Raw genomic sequence first — 13,075 nt, 5'->3', positions numbered from 1 at the left:
GGGGGTGGGGGGGGGTGGGGCATAAGGGCTGCAGCTACTGTCTGCGATCAAGAGCAGACCTCCCATATGGAGCTGATTAGCGCCGTGGTCGTGTCCCAGGTCGAGCAGACGAGAGAGTTTTGGGGTAATATGGGTTTTCCGGGTCACAAACTGCTGAGTGGTTAATAAAGTCTTTTTCTACCTGTTCTCACAGTTTCCCGAACTCTCCTCCCCTGCTGGAGGCGCACACCGGTCGGGCGCGGTAAGACGGATAGGCGTTCCCGCGCACATGTCAGCTATGGGGTAACAAGGGTGCTCTGCTTTTTTGAGCGCCGTTTAAATTAGGTACATGTGAGCAATTTGTTACCAACTAACATAATGGCCTTGTGGTTGCTGTTCAACGTTTGCCAACAAGTTAGACGAAGGGGGACCCTCTGTGAACGTTCCCCCTGTTATTCACAAAGCCACTTTATTATTGGTTTTACATGGGGGGAGGTTTAAATCATACAATGTTCTGTTCCGAGCCACCTGTACTTTAGCATCTGCGTTACAAGCTGTGTCACTGCTCTTTCTAATTCACTTTAAACTTTCTTTGTGCACTTTGTCATGCGTATGCTTTGGTCACAAACATATTTGTTGTCAACGCACAGCCATTTGTCTATTAAGTCTGTACTTACAATAGTAATAGAAACACAAAGATGTAGGTTGATTCGCATCGTCCCTATTGCTATTATTGGGGAATTACATGGCTCTCACTTCTACTTTACAGTGTTATTCTGGAAAAGCCTTACTGAGTGCAGAATCTTCTAGCACAATAAAAGAGAAAATGGGCAGGATCTCGAGTGCCCCAATGTGGCCACTATGGACACTACAGCTACTTGAAAGGTAACTGTAGAAAGACCTTATTAACTGAGACACAGGCGTGGATGTTTACCAACAGGAGCGTCAGAAATCTGATGAGCAGTAAATTTGCCAGCCGGCTCATGCACTTTAAGTACATCAGCTGAATCCTGTTTTCTAGCATTTCACAGGCCCTTTAAGGTACCATTAATACGCCAGAAAAAATGTTCAACAATTAGCAGATGGAAGATGGAAAAGAATAAAGAGAAATGATGACAACAGCAGAAGGATGCTGACAGAGGAGAGAAGTCAACATCTGAGCAGATCTCAGTCCCCAGAGTTAAAGAGAGGTGAGAGAAGAATGCTTTCAGGGACTTCAACCGCGTCCCACACGTGCACTCTTAAGGACCCATCAGAGCACGCCGAGCTGACAGCCGGGACGTGTGTCCGCTCAAGCACACCAGTCCACCTTAAGGAGCTGGCCATGCCACGCTGAAGGTATATTCCCTTTAGATAGGCCTCTCAATCATTTATAAGACTCAAATCATTCCACATTCAGATCATTCAGGGCAAAGGCAGCGCTCATCACCTCCTTTACTATCACCCCTGGTTCCCCGCCTCACTGGAGAAGCAATCCACTGTGTCGGGCATGATTTCCCTCAACAAGACAAAGAACTGACCGGCCCGGCCGCTTTAACATGATCCGCCTACATCCATGATGTTGCCTTTTCAAAGTTTTCGCCGCACTCGCTCATAATTGGAAGAGAAAAGCCAGGCCATTGTTCCAAAAGTAGGGGTTTATAAATGGGAAACGCTCAAAACAGTCATCATCAGTGATCAAAGATAAAAAAAAGAAGAAAAAAACTATGCCTTGGCATCCAGAGTGCCCGCTGAAAGTTTCTATTCTTGCCATTCTAAATGTGTAACTACCTCTAAATTTAGCAGCTCTAAAATATTTAGCATCCTCTGATCCTCACACCGACATCGAGAGAGAGAGAGCGAGGGGCTGGTTAACTGCAGATTTTGTAAAAGACTGGAGAGACTTCCAAGAAAAAATGTTTAGTGTCCTGAGTGAACGATAACTGCTTCATACGGAACATCCAACATACGTGTATAAAGCCAAACACAGACGGTGTGATCAGACTCGTAAACCTAACTCCAAATTCAGCCCGCAAACAAGCGCGGGAGATTATATTCTTTAAGTTGCAAAGCTGTGCAGGAAAACGGATAAAGATCACAAGGAGGAAGAGGGTTTCACAGCAGCTTCCTCGCTGCGCCCATCAATCCCTCGCAGGTCAGCAGGTGGTGGCAGAGATCATCCTGAACACCATCCTTCTGCTGACTGTCGGGGAAGCGTGCAACAAGGGCCAGGAGTGTAACAAGCATGGACGGGGGTAGGGCCCTTTACACCACTTTGCAAAAAAAAAAAAAGACTGTTCACTTTTGCTAAAGACATGCCAGATGCTCAGGGACCTTATTAGCGTATCCTTCGACCAGTCAGCCGCAGCGCGGTGACTGTGTGTCGAAGACAGAAAGCAGAAAAGACAGCCGCTCCCCTGTAAAGCTGCGCAATACACCTCGAAAGACTTTCTAAACTTCTTAATGACTTAGGAGCATGGAAAATAAAAGCTATCATATAATCCTCGCTGCAGCGTGCCAACTCCCTGAAAGTGACCGTTCAGTTTTCATTACAGAATCCCGATAACATTAAAAAAATGAGTCAGAAAACTGGAGCATTTATATGAGGAAACAAGCTTCAATTCTTAATTGTGTTAACAAAAAAGCATCAATCAATCTTGTTATGGCTTTAGAACGTAGTGTCAGAGTCCCTAATTAATAAATAAAATAACAGTTTCCTGTTTCTTTCCTTTTATTTTTTCAAACATGTAGGAATAGAGGCCTAAAACATCTAGTAACCTAAATGTTTAATTCAATCCAAATGATCTTACTTGTAGTAAAAACTACTAAGAATTTGGTCTGAACTGAGTCAAGTTTCACAACTTTTTTTACTTAGTTTAAAAAAAAAAAAAAAAAAAACAGTCATGAAAGGACAGGAAAATCTTGTTTGTCCTTTTTAAAATTCCCGGTCCGAGCTAATATGTTGCTGTGGTAACGAGCGTTGTAACAGGCAGCTTTAGGGTAACACTGTGACCTTAAAGGAAGGTATGTAAACACCACTTTATATTCTCCGGCTGGCCCTGCCAGAAAGAAGGCCTGGGAAAAATGTCTGCATGTGCAGGAGATTTGAAATAAATATCCAAGCCCCTATTGTGGAGCTCCAACAAAGACGAGTATCTTAGTAACACCGAACGGGTTTGCTCGGCGAGACGTTTTCTCTCCCCTCCAACGCCGCCTCCTCCTCCTCCACAATAAACACACTTCTCATCATCGGCGGGTTAGGGCTTAGGATGAGATTGATGAGGAGTTTCTTTAACTACCAGATGAAACCTGTTGGCCCTTTGCTGGGTCAGTCATGGGGTCAAACTCGTTCCAACTCGTTTCAGGATCAAAAACATTTCAATACTGGTTAGGACCAAAAGACTATTCACTGCAGAGCATGCTTGCCACGATTTCATTAAAGTCGTTTTTACAAACCTGGTATTTCTGAAAACCTTTGCATGCTTTTTTTAATAACTTAAAACATTAATTACGAGTAACTACAGCTATTGTACAGGACGGGCATTCTTTTAGCGGAGATAAAAGAAGCACGTCTACAATACCCTACACTAGAAATAGAAAAGATTTTCTTTTTCACCTACATCAAACTTTGGAGTAAAAATAGCTTCAGAATATCACATTTGCTTAAAATAATTTAAGTCCTTTGAAGGAGTGAGCCAGGACTTTGTTAGAACAGGCTTATCATCTCTATAAGAATGGCTGATTATTATTACAATAATCTATTGATGGTATGAAGATGAATGAGAACCATAAATTATTATTTTTAACAGCCTAATAGGGAGGAGTCTTTATCTACTCCAAAGCATGACTTGGACACTATTTTATGTGCAAGAAACAACTCCACCACGGAATAAACGTCCCTCATTATGATTATAACAGCAAACTTTGTCGGCTGAAGTGATGCAGCTTTTAAGCAAGGATTTGGGAACACGGCCATAAAGTGGGGAACATTTTACAGCAGCAACTAAAAGCTAGATCATAACATCCGACATCATGACCCGCAGTCCCTCGGATTCATCCACAATTTGAACAATTTGCTAAACTGTTAATCACTCGGGTGACAGAGCCTCTAAAGAGTTGAACATTTAAAAAAAAAAAAAAAAAGATCCACATTTACATCCTTATTCTGTTGGCGTCTTTTAGTACATCGTCAAACGTAAACACAGCCACATGAAAAGGCTGACTTACAACGTTAGTCGTGAAGTTCATCATTTGCTTCATTTCCGCAGTCAAAAGGGACCTCGCAGCGCAACAACGTAAGCCGAGGAGGTTAACATGTCACATAAAACCTTATGGCATCTTGGTCTAATGCTATTATTGGATGAAAGGCTAAAAAAAAAAAAAAAAAATGGCATTAGAAAAACTTCGATCGGACTTTTACGTTCTTCTCGCTGTCAGCCACGCCGTTTCCTTTACAGGCGGCTTTTCAGGGGTGAAACGGGACCGCCACCCCCTCCCTCCCACCTCCTCTCCCTTCTTTAAGCATCCACAGTATATACGTAGAAGTGCAGCTCAACACTGAACAGGGCTTCCTCTGAGTAAATTAATGGAAGCTCGGTTGCAAGAAACAGTCTTGCTAAAATGAAAAAAGGAGAAAAGTGAGAGAGGCCCTCATCCTGCTTCCCGCACATCAGGGCCTGCCATCTACTGAAGAAATCCAATCGAAACAAATTAGTGGACTGACAAAGAAACAAAACTGGCTACAGTAGAGACTAATTTTTATGTGCTTTTGCCAGGAGGGACATAAACCAGAAAGGTTTCAAACTGCGACACAGGATAGAGGTGTATTAAAAGTAAATCTTTTCCCCTCCATTTTGCAGGGCCCTATTGTCCTGTCATGTTTCTGCAACTTTATGGACTTTTGGGACACGAGCTCCCAGCCCTTTTTTTTTTCCCGACCCCGATGGGGAGAGAGGGGAGGAGGGTAATCAATTAAACGAGGAAGTTCGCTGAGCCTTACAACTCGATTATTAGCCCGGGCTTTTGAAGTTTTATTTTAGGAGGCTGGGGAGCGGGGGGTGACAAGGAATCAGGCTTTAAATCAGTGGGGCCGATGCGGCGGTGTTGAAGCGTTTGCGGCCCATGGCCTTATTGAAAGAGTTTGTCAGGATGTGGCGCTGAGCGAAGACCAGATTCAGACTTTCATGGTTAATGAGCTTTCTGCCGTGGCAGTTACAGTCGGCCAGGTTAGTCAAGGAAAGGGCAAAGACTAGGCACCTGCTGCTGCTGCTGCTGCTGCTGGCTGTTAGGAGGAAACCTCTTGCATGGGGATTACTGCGTTCTCATATGTGAATATTAAACGACACCGAACCCTGCTTTGTGAAATTCTTTTTCTTAACAGCTTTAAATTCTATAAGGAGACAAATTGCTCGACCACACACCGTTACTGAAAACAGAATTCTGATCATCTTTCCAGACTGTTAGATTGTTTCAGACTTTAAAAGCCCATAAAGTGCACCCCAAAATCTGCCTGACATGTTTTCTAAACATTTCCATGTTTTTTTTAAAACCGATGATTCGTACCTTTTTCGATCCAGCAAATCCCTCAGACTCCAAGAAGAAGTACGCAAACGGCATCAGGACGAAAAGGCAAAGGTTGGAGAACAGGGACACCAGGTTCCACAGACCTGCAGGAAGCCAACTTATTATGAACACGCATTTAGAGCAGCTTGTACACAAAATATATCAGGAATCAGCGCTTCTGCTTTTAAAGTAGAAATGTGACCCCTTATTTTTTTTTTCTTGATTTGTATGAAGTTCAGTAAGTCACAAATCACATTTTATCAAGTGTGTTGCTGATCATTTTTAAGTCATGGGCTCTACTGCCACCTGGTGGATAACAGAACATCCTAACAGACGGGATCAACACTAAACTCCAGAGAAAAGCAATATAAAGTTTACTAATATTACAAATAACTCTCACCACTTCATTACAACTGTACCTTCCTCTGATTTATTTTATTATGTTATTTATTATCATTTACACAGAAACGCTATTTAATCCCTTTTGGTATAAATAAGCATAATGTCATTCAACTCCTCTCAATATACTGTGCAAACTAGGACTCCATACATTGTGCATATTTAAGATTTTAGGCATAGTTTGTAAATTAACCCTCAAAATGATTTTTTCTAAGCCCAACCGTGCGACCTACTGACCGTGAATAAGTGAGCCATTGAGCCACTGGATGTAATAGTTTCTGGGGAAGGAGAGGAGGATCTCGCTGCTGATGATGGAGAAAGGCAGCAGGAAGACGGCGCCACCGGACACTGCCAGTGTGAAGGTGCACAGGTATAATCTGCAAACAAAATCAAAAACACACCAACAAAGTATTGAGCTTCATCCTTGCACAAGATATTTGTTGCTTAAAAAAAGATCAAGTTAAAATTGCTTCCTTATAGGAATTATTCATATATAAAGATGTTCTATTGTTTTCAAGACTGACAGGGATGGAGAGGAGAAAGAAAAAGCAACATAAACTCATTAAGTTTATGTTGCTTTAAATATAACCCATTTAAATAACAATGGACTGCCGGTTCATTGCCAATCTATATTTTCAATCAGCTGACTCATCCTCCTGTTCACCTTTGCCTATTTCCCAGAACAAAGCCTGGCAGCGATCCAGCAGCCTGTAAAGATTCAGAGGCAGCAGCTGAAGGGACTGGACCCGGGGGACTCACCATTTGTTCAGCAGGCTCAAACATACTCGCCACTTGACCGTTTTATTAAAGAGAGCTTTTTAACTCGAAATGCTTTTTTAATATTGGACAGGACCCTTAAGAAATATTTCCCGTTGCACACCTGGGAGATAAATGAGCCAGCAGATAATTGAGGCTACAGCAGTCATTCCCTGTGTTTGCCAGAGAAATCTATAGGGCGTTATACGTGATACTTCTTCAAAGTGTAAGTAATTAGTTCATAATGATAATAATAATGAGGCTGTCACTGCTTAACCTTTCAATAAGTCTTTATTATTTTCTAAACTGTTTGGGGTGAGTGGTGATGGTGGAAAAGCCTCCCTCTTCCAATGACACATGCTTTTTGTTTCTTTCTATCCCGTAGATGCATTAAATATAGGATTTAATGTAAAAACAGGCTACATATTCATTCCCAAAGCATCAAGAAAATGAGCAAAGTCAAACCTAAGCCAAGGATCAACAGACCACATGCATCACCCACAGAGTATTTACACAAAGTGAAACAATAACATTTATGTTGCAGTTTGGCTGTGCGTTTACTCGACAACAGTATTTGGATTATCTGACTCTGAACCGTTTTGAACCCAGGCCTCAGAGAGGAGATTTTCTGACATTCTTTTGCATTTTGCATTTCAAAAGGAAGTCGCAATGTGTGAAATCACGTGTGTGCCACAGACGGCTGCAGTCAATAGGTGTTCTGAACGTGCACGAGCACATCAACAACAGCAGTAATGGCGGATAGCAGACTGCTGTTTGTGTTACTCGGCCTTTTTTAAACACGTAGCAGAAACCCAACCTCGCTGTGCGTCCAAACAAACGTCCCTGTAGTCACCATTTCAGATGTAACTGTTTATATGCTCCAGACTGCATGAGAACCTCACTGAAAATCTGCCATCAGTGTTGCCAGATATACAATAATTACAGTTTTTATAACATAGTTTTAGGGTGAATTCCCCCTTCGTTTCTGTGCACATGTTCACCAATCACAACTAATCTTACAACCTCCCCCCTCCGAGCAAAACAACACGCTAGTTTGAGTCAAAATACAATAATTTTAAAGCAACATTATGCTCGTTCGTCATTTCCTATCTGGCAACCCTGCCTTGGCATGGAAGCTGCAGCAGATTTAAGAAGCACGGTGACATCCGTGTAAACACGTTTTTTTTCCTTGTTGATTCGCCACAATAAACACTGAAAAAACCCAACAATTCCAGAGATTATTCTCAAGTAAACAGGGCCTGTGTTGCTTCCGCCACATTCACAAACAGCTTTCCACAACAGACTTTAACGTTCCTTTTTAATCTCAAAGACTAACAGCTCAGGTTTGCAAAGGTTATAAACGGTCATCTTACCAATGAATTTGGATCGAAGTGACTGTGTAAACAATCACAACTGTTACAGAGGATGTCAATAAATCCAAATAAACCTGAAAATAATAAGCAACATGTTGAAAACTCCATATAAAGTTACATATATATGTCTAGTTAAATGGAAGGATACGGAGAGGACTCTCCTCCTCCACCAAAGCATTTCACTCACAGTTACCACACAGGAGCGCTGTTTCACTCATTATGTGGTGAAAAATAGGAGCAACAGTAAATACAAGATACGTTATAAATGTTACAACAAAATGACAGCCATTGTTTGACAAACTAAACAAGGTCTGCATTTTCTAGGCCGGCGGGAAATGAAAATAAATTAATAAATAAACTGGGAATGACTGTCGTTCCTTAAAGGGATAACTCGGCTCATTGGGATTTAATGGAGCACTTCTGAGCCATCTGTATTTTCCCAGCAATTTACAGAACTACAGAGAAATTTATTTACTGAACCTAAGAGCAATCATATTTTTACCTTTTTTAAATTAGCAAACTTATATATTTGTAAGAAGAAACTCGCTTTGAAAAGTCATGTTAATTACATTAAGCAACCAATAAAAAAAACAACCTTCGTTCAATTGTTTTTATTTTAGTAATTGCTCTGCAAATTAAAAAAAAAAAAAGAGTAAAAGTTTTCTGTTAAATTCAAAACATTCCAAATAAAAGAATACATTTTAATTAGTGTCACTCACGATATTCTGTTGACAACAGCATCTTCGTCCTCGTGATCATCTGTAAGAGAAGCAAATCATTCATCCATCATTAAATGTCAAATCAGGAAACAACAAACTTCACTTGTCTTTTTTATTTCAGAACTGTTTCTTGCGACTGAATTTGTTTATAATTAGCTTTAAAATAAATTGAGAAAACTATAGACTACAGCACTGTAATTCTACTGTTTATTCCTCAATAATATCTGTTTATAGTGCCAAAATTATTATACGTACTGTAAAGGTTGGAGGATTAAACCTGCTTTTTTTTAGGTTACTTTAATAATGCAAGATAATTTTTCTAATGTAGGTCAACAAATTATACAGATTTGAATATTAAACTGCAACAAGTGCAGGGATATGTTGCCCTATGGTAAAGATTGTGTTCATGGTGATTCTTGCTCTGTTCAGGTTTGTTCATCTTTATATGTGACAGAACACGTCGACACTAACAAAACCTTTTTTTTTTGTGACCAACTGTATTCATGTTTCTGCAGCTCCGGTGCCATTACTGGTGCATACAGGTCCCAATGACAAAGCTCACAGTGACAGATTACTGTACAGAGATGGGCGTAGCCTCAGCCACATACCCTTTAATCCCTTTTTGGCCATGACTTTATTTCAGCCTGAACACAATGAAGGGCCGAGTCTTGGAGCAAACACGCCACAAACGGAGACTTAACTCCAGAGACACGTTTCTAACGCAGCTTTCCTGAAAACCGGGTTTTTCTGACTTACCGCTCTTTCTTTTGTATCTGGTTATGATGAAGTAGGACACGATGTAGAGGACCGCGAACAGGAGGAAGCAAATCTGAAAAATGACGAGATGGGAATCGTTAAAATGTATTCAATTTTTTAGATTCAAAGAAGCACAGTTTTATGCTGACATGAACAACTCTCCGTGAGTGCAGAGACACAAATTCATTGAGATTTTTCAGCCTACACCAACATAAAGTCTATAAATCAAAAAGTATATAAAACAAAACCCTATAAGCAGCTACTGTATGAACGTGGTGTTCAAAAACCCCTACTTTCATCACCACTTCCTTAATTTATTTCCTTTTAATACTAATTATGATTTGCATGTGCCTTACATTATTTACAGTAAATCTGACTTTGCACTGTGCACAAATAAAATCATTTTTTATGTGAAAAACCAAAGACCATTTAACTTCTAAATTACAGTTCTGGCATCAATGTGCTGCAGATAGCTGCTGCTTTGCTTGAAAGCATTTCTCTAATTGCCTTGTACCGTTCATTTCCAACAGTGTTGTTGGACTGTGTGGGTGTAATGGCCAGTGAAACAAGAATATGCATTATTATCCTTTTTTATTTATCTGCCCTATGATTCTCTACATGAACCATTTTTGTCACTTGAATAAAAGGCAATTTCATACTGCATCTGTGTTTTGATTATCTATTTGCGCAAATTAGGTTACAGCAAACTCCGAACATGACAGATACTTTTACAGAATGATCATATTCCACATTCCCATCTCCAACTGGGACACTCACTAAGCTATAACTAATGTTAGAAGCTCCCACTTCAGCACTTTGCACCTTGTCAGCACTGCACAAATCACTCCGGTCCAGCTGGGACGACCCAGCCAGACTGGACAGGTTTCAGACAAACTGACAGAGAGCAATGACAAATCTTTTAGGACAATCTGCGAGCAGCAGACTACAGAGCCCGTGGTCACGCTGACAGAAGCTAAAAAGACATCTACTGCAGCGCAAAACCCCAAATAACTCGGAGTCAGGTGGGTAGTGCTGATAAAACTGGCTCAGACAGAAAGACAGAAGCATGAGACGATAATAGCGAGTTTTAAGCACAACACAGCTGCCCTCCTCCCATCCTTTATCCCCTTAAGAAAAGAATCACACACTAAACTAAGAAAACCAACACACACACATTAGGGTTGTTCTAAAGGGTTTACATTTAGTAGCAGAGCTCCACACCTTGACGATGCGTATTTATTTTAAGCTAAAGCTTGTTGATTGTTCTACTCAATAGATAATAAGCCACTTTTAACGCATAGTGTTGCTTAGACATAAAATACTTTATTGACCATGAGATGCTATTGTTTTCCAAAACACAAGCTGGTATTTTTAAATGCATAGGAATCTGAGATGTTCTTTGCACTTGTTTGCGCACTTTCTCATGACAGCAGCTTGTAGCTAAAAACACAAAAATGTAGCTGCACAGGAGCCAATAAAACTTAACAGTTTTGTTCAACGTGACTGTTGTTGAGAAAAGTAAGTGAAAGCCTGCAGAAGTCCCCAGCCTTGTTAGAATGAGGCGAGAAAATGCATTAACGGGCCACACACCGCCCTTGTGACATTTATGCTGCCTGAGCACAATTTTTCACGAGGATTGGATTTTGTGTCTTCCTGGCCAACACAGAGTCAACTGTGCAGAAACACACACTTTCCCAGGCTTCATTGGAAAATGATCATCTTGTCACTGAGCCATGTTTACTAACTTTAAACCTAACCCTGAGTAACCTGGACTGCAAAGTTAGCACAAGTACCAACAAATACCAGCCCCATGATATCTGCTGGCTCACCTAAGCACTACTGCTAAATGATACGCTGACAACACAGCATCACGAAGCACGATTAGGTAAGAGCGTGTTGACACTGAGACGTGGATGTAGAGAAACACTCAGGACGACATGTACAAGTTAAAGCTGGAATGTTGAGCTTGCATGCCGCAGAGACATTTGATAGCCTATGTAAATGTTTGTCCAAAATAATCAAGAATTACTTCAGATGGTATGCTCCCACTTGAACGTTTTACTTCATTACAAAGGCTAAAGTATGTTACACTGATCACGCTGCAGCGAAAGTTGCCAGATGGTGCAAAATCAATATCTATAAAAGCAAATTGATATGTTGCGTCCGAGCTATTTTAAAATATGTATAGGGTTTATTTTCACGATGCATGAGGATGTTAGCACAGTTGTTAGTATTGGCCAGTAAAGTCTTTAAATTTAACAGTTAAACAAAACTCAAAGTTGACATCATTAGTTTACCTAGATTTTCAAATCATGCAGCTTTATTTTGCTTTAATTTATAGCTAAAACTGTACTTCCCTTATTTAGTTCTTTTTTTAATATAGTAAAACATTGCAACAAGCTAATTGTGTTCCTAGATCCAAGCTGCACAAATTTAGGAGTCTAAAAATATGTCATAAAGAATTTATATTCAAATTTGACTGAATATCTTTCAGTCACAGCTCAGTAGATACACAAGCTTTTTGCATGGAGTAAAATTAGGTTTTATACTTTTTATTTAAAAACAAGTGGCAAGTAAACAAAATTCAAGTTGTGAACTACGTAAATAAACATCTTGGAAATAAAAAAAAATTGAATACTTGACCTCGGAAGCAACACATTAAAACTAAAAATCAGTTGTCGTGTTGTATTATGTGACTGAGTGCCAAAATTAGCTCTAAAATACATTTCAACAAAGTCTTAGCTTTACTTAACAGAAATGAAACTCACAATACAAACATGGAATTCTGATATTACTTGGATTAAGTTGGGTTTATATAAAACCCGGTACAAGACTTTCCTTGTGAACTGCATGCAAGTTTAAATGTCAAAAGTGTAAACTCATCTTCAAACTAAGTTGCCTTGCTATGCTAACAAGCTAGCAGCAGCTAACGTCCTGTCTATTAATGCTCTTTTAATCTGAGTTTAATTTAAAAATACCTGGCTCGTAAATTAAAATTACTGATAAATGTGGCATTTATGATGCATCTTAAAACGTAGCATCACGATTAATAAATGCTGCTGAATCAAACTGACTGCAAAAGCTAATGCTAGCTTCCGTTGGTGTGTAGCAGAGCGTGTTAGCGAGCTAGCTCCGTTACTTACGATGTACTCCCGGACTTGGCTGTGAAAATTCTGCTCTCTAATAGTAACATCGTCTTCTTCCATTCTTCATATTGCAAATGCAAAGAAGCTGCAGGCTCTCTACATTCTAGCTTTGGTCAACGGGCATCTACAGCCAAAACTCCAGCTCCTTCTCTGCTCGGTGGAAACTGTTTTGACTGGTTAAAAGACGATTTGCATCAAGAGCTGAGCACCGTTTACACACCAGCGTACGTAGCGGCGCACCGAGTAGGCGGAGTTTGTGCAACGTTCACGATCAAAATGTCGCTTCAAATTTATGATTCTAAGCTGTATACATTAACATGAAAGTGATTTATTTCACAAATAAATGTAAATAGGTTCAGAAACCTCCTCACGCTTGAAAATGCTTTTTCCTGTTATTTATTGGGTG

The 13,075-nt window shown here is 40.2% G+C and overlaps 1 protein-coding gene across 1 annotated transcript in view; it reads right to left on the bottom strand.

The window, feature by feature from the left end:
- Positions 1–12,864, bottom strand: part of lmbr1 (limb development membrane protein 1) — a 32,529-nt gene extending 19,665 nt beyond the window's left edge. The window contains exons 1-5 of the mRNA XM_017406699.3: positions 12,667–12,864; positions 9,524–9,596; positions 8,768–8,807; positions 6,157–6,296; positions 5,521–5,624 (exon numbers count right to left, since the gene is read on the bottom strand). Of these exons, the coding sequence (XP_017262188.1) occupies positions 5,521–5,624; positions 6,157–6,296; positions 8,768–8,807; positions 9,524–9,596; positions 12,667–12,729 (420 nt within the window). The 5' untranslated portion in view covers positions 12,730–12,864. The remainder of the gene's footprint in view (positions 1–5,520; positions 5,625–6,156; positions 6,297–8,767; positions 8,808–9,523; positions 9,597–12,666) is intronic.
- Between the last annotated feature and the right edge of the window lie 211 nt (positions 12,865–13,075).

This window comes from Kryptolebias marmoratus, linkage group LG21 (genome assembly GCF_001649575.2).
Source record: "Kryptolebias marmoratus isolate JLee-2015 linkage group LG21, ASM164957v2, whole genome shotgun sequence".
NCBI classification, from domain to species: Eukaryota; Metazoa; Chordata; class Actinopteri; order Cyprinodontiformes; family Rivulidae; genus Kryptolebias; species Kryptolebias marmoratus.
The sequence above is the reverse complement of the archived record's forward strand: the minus strand, read 5'-3'. Positions and strand labels throughout refer to the sequence as shown.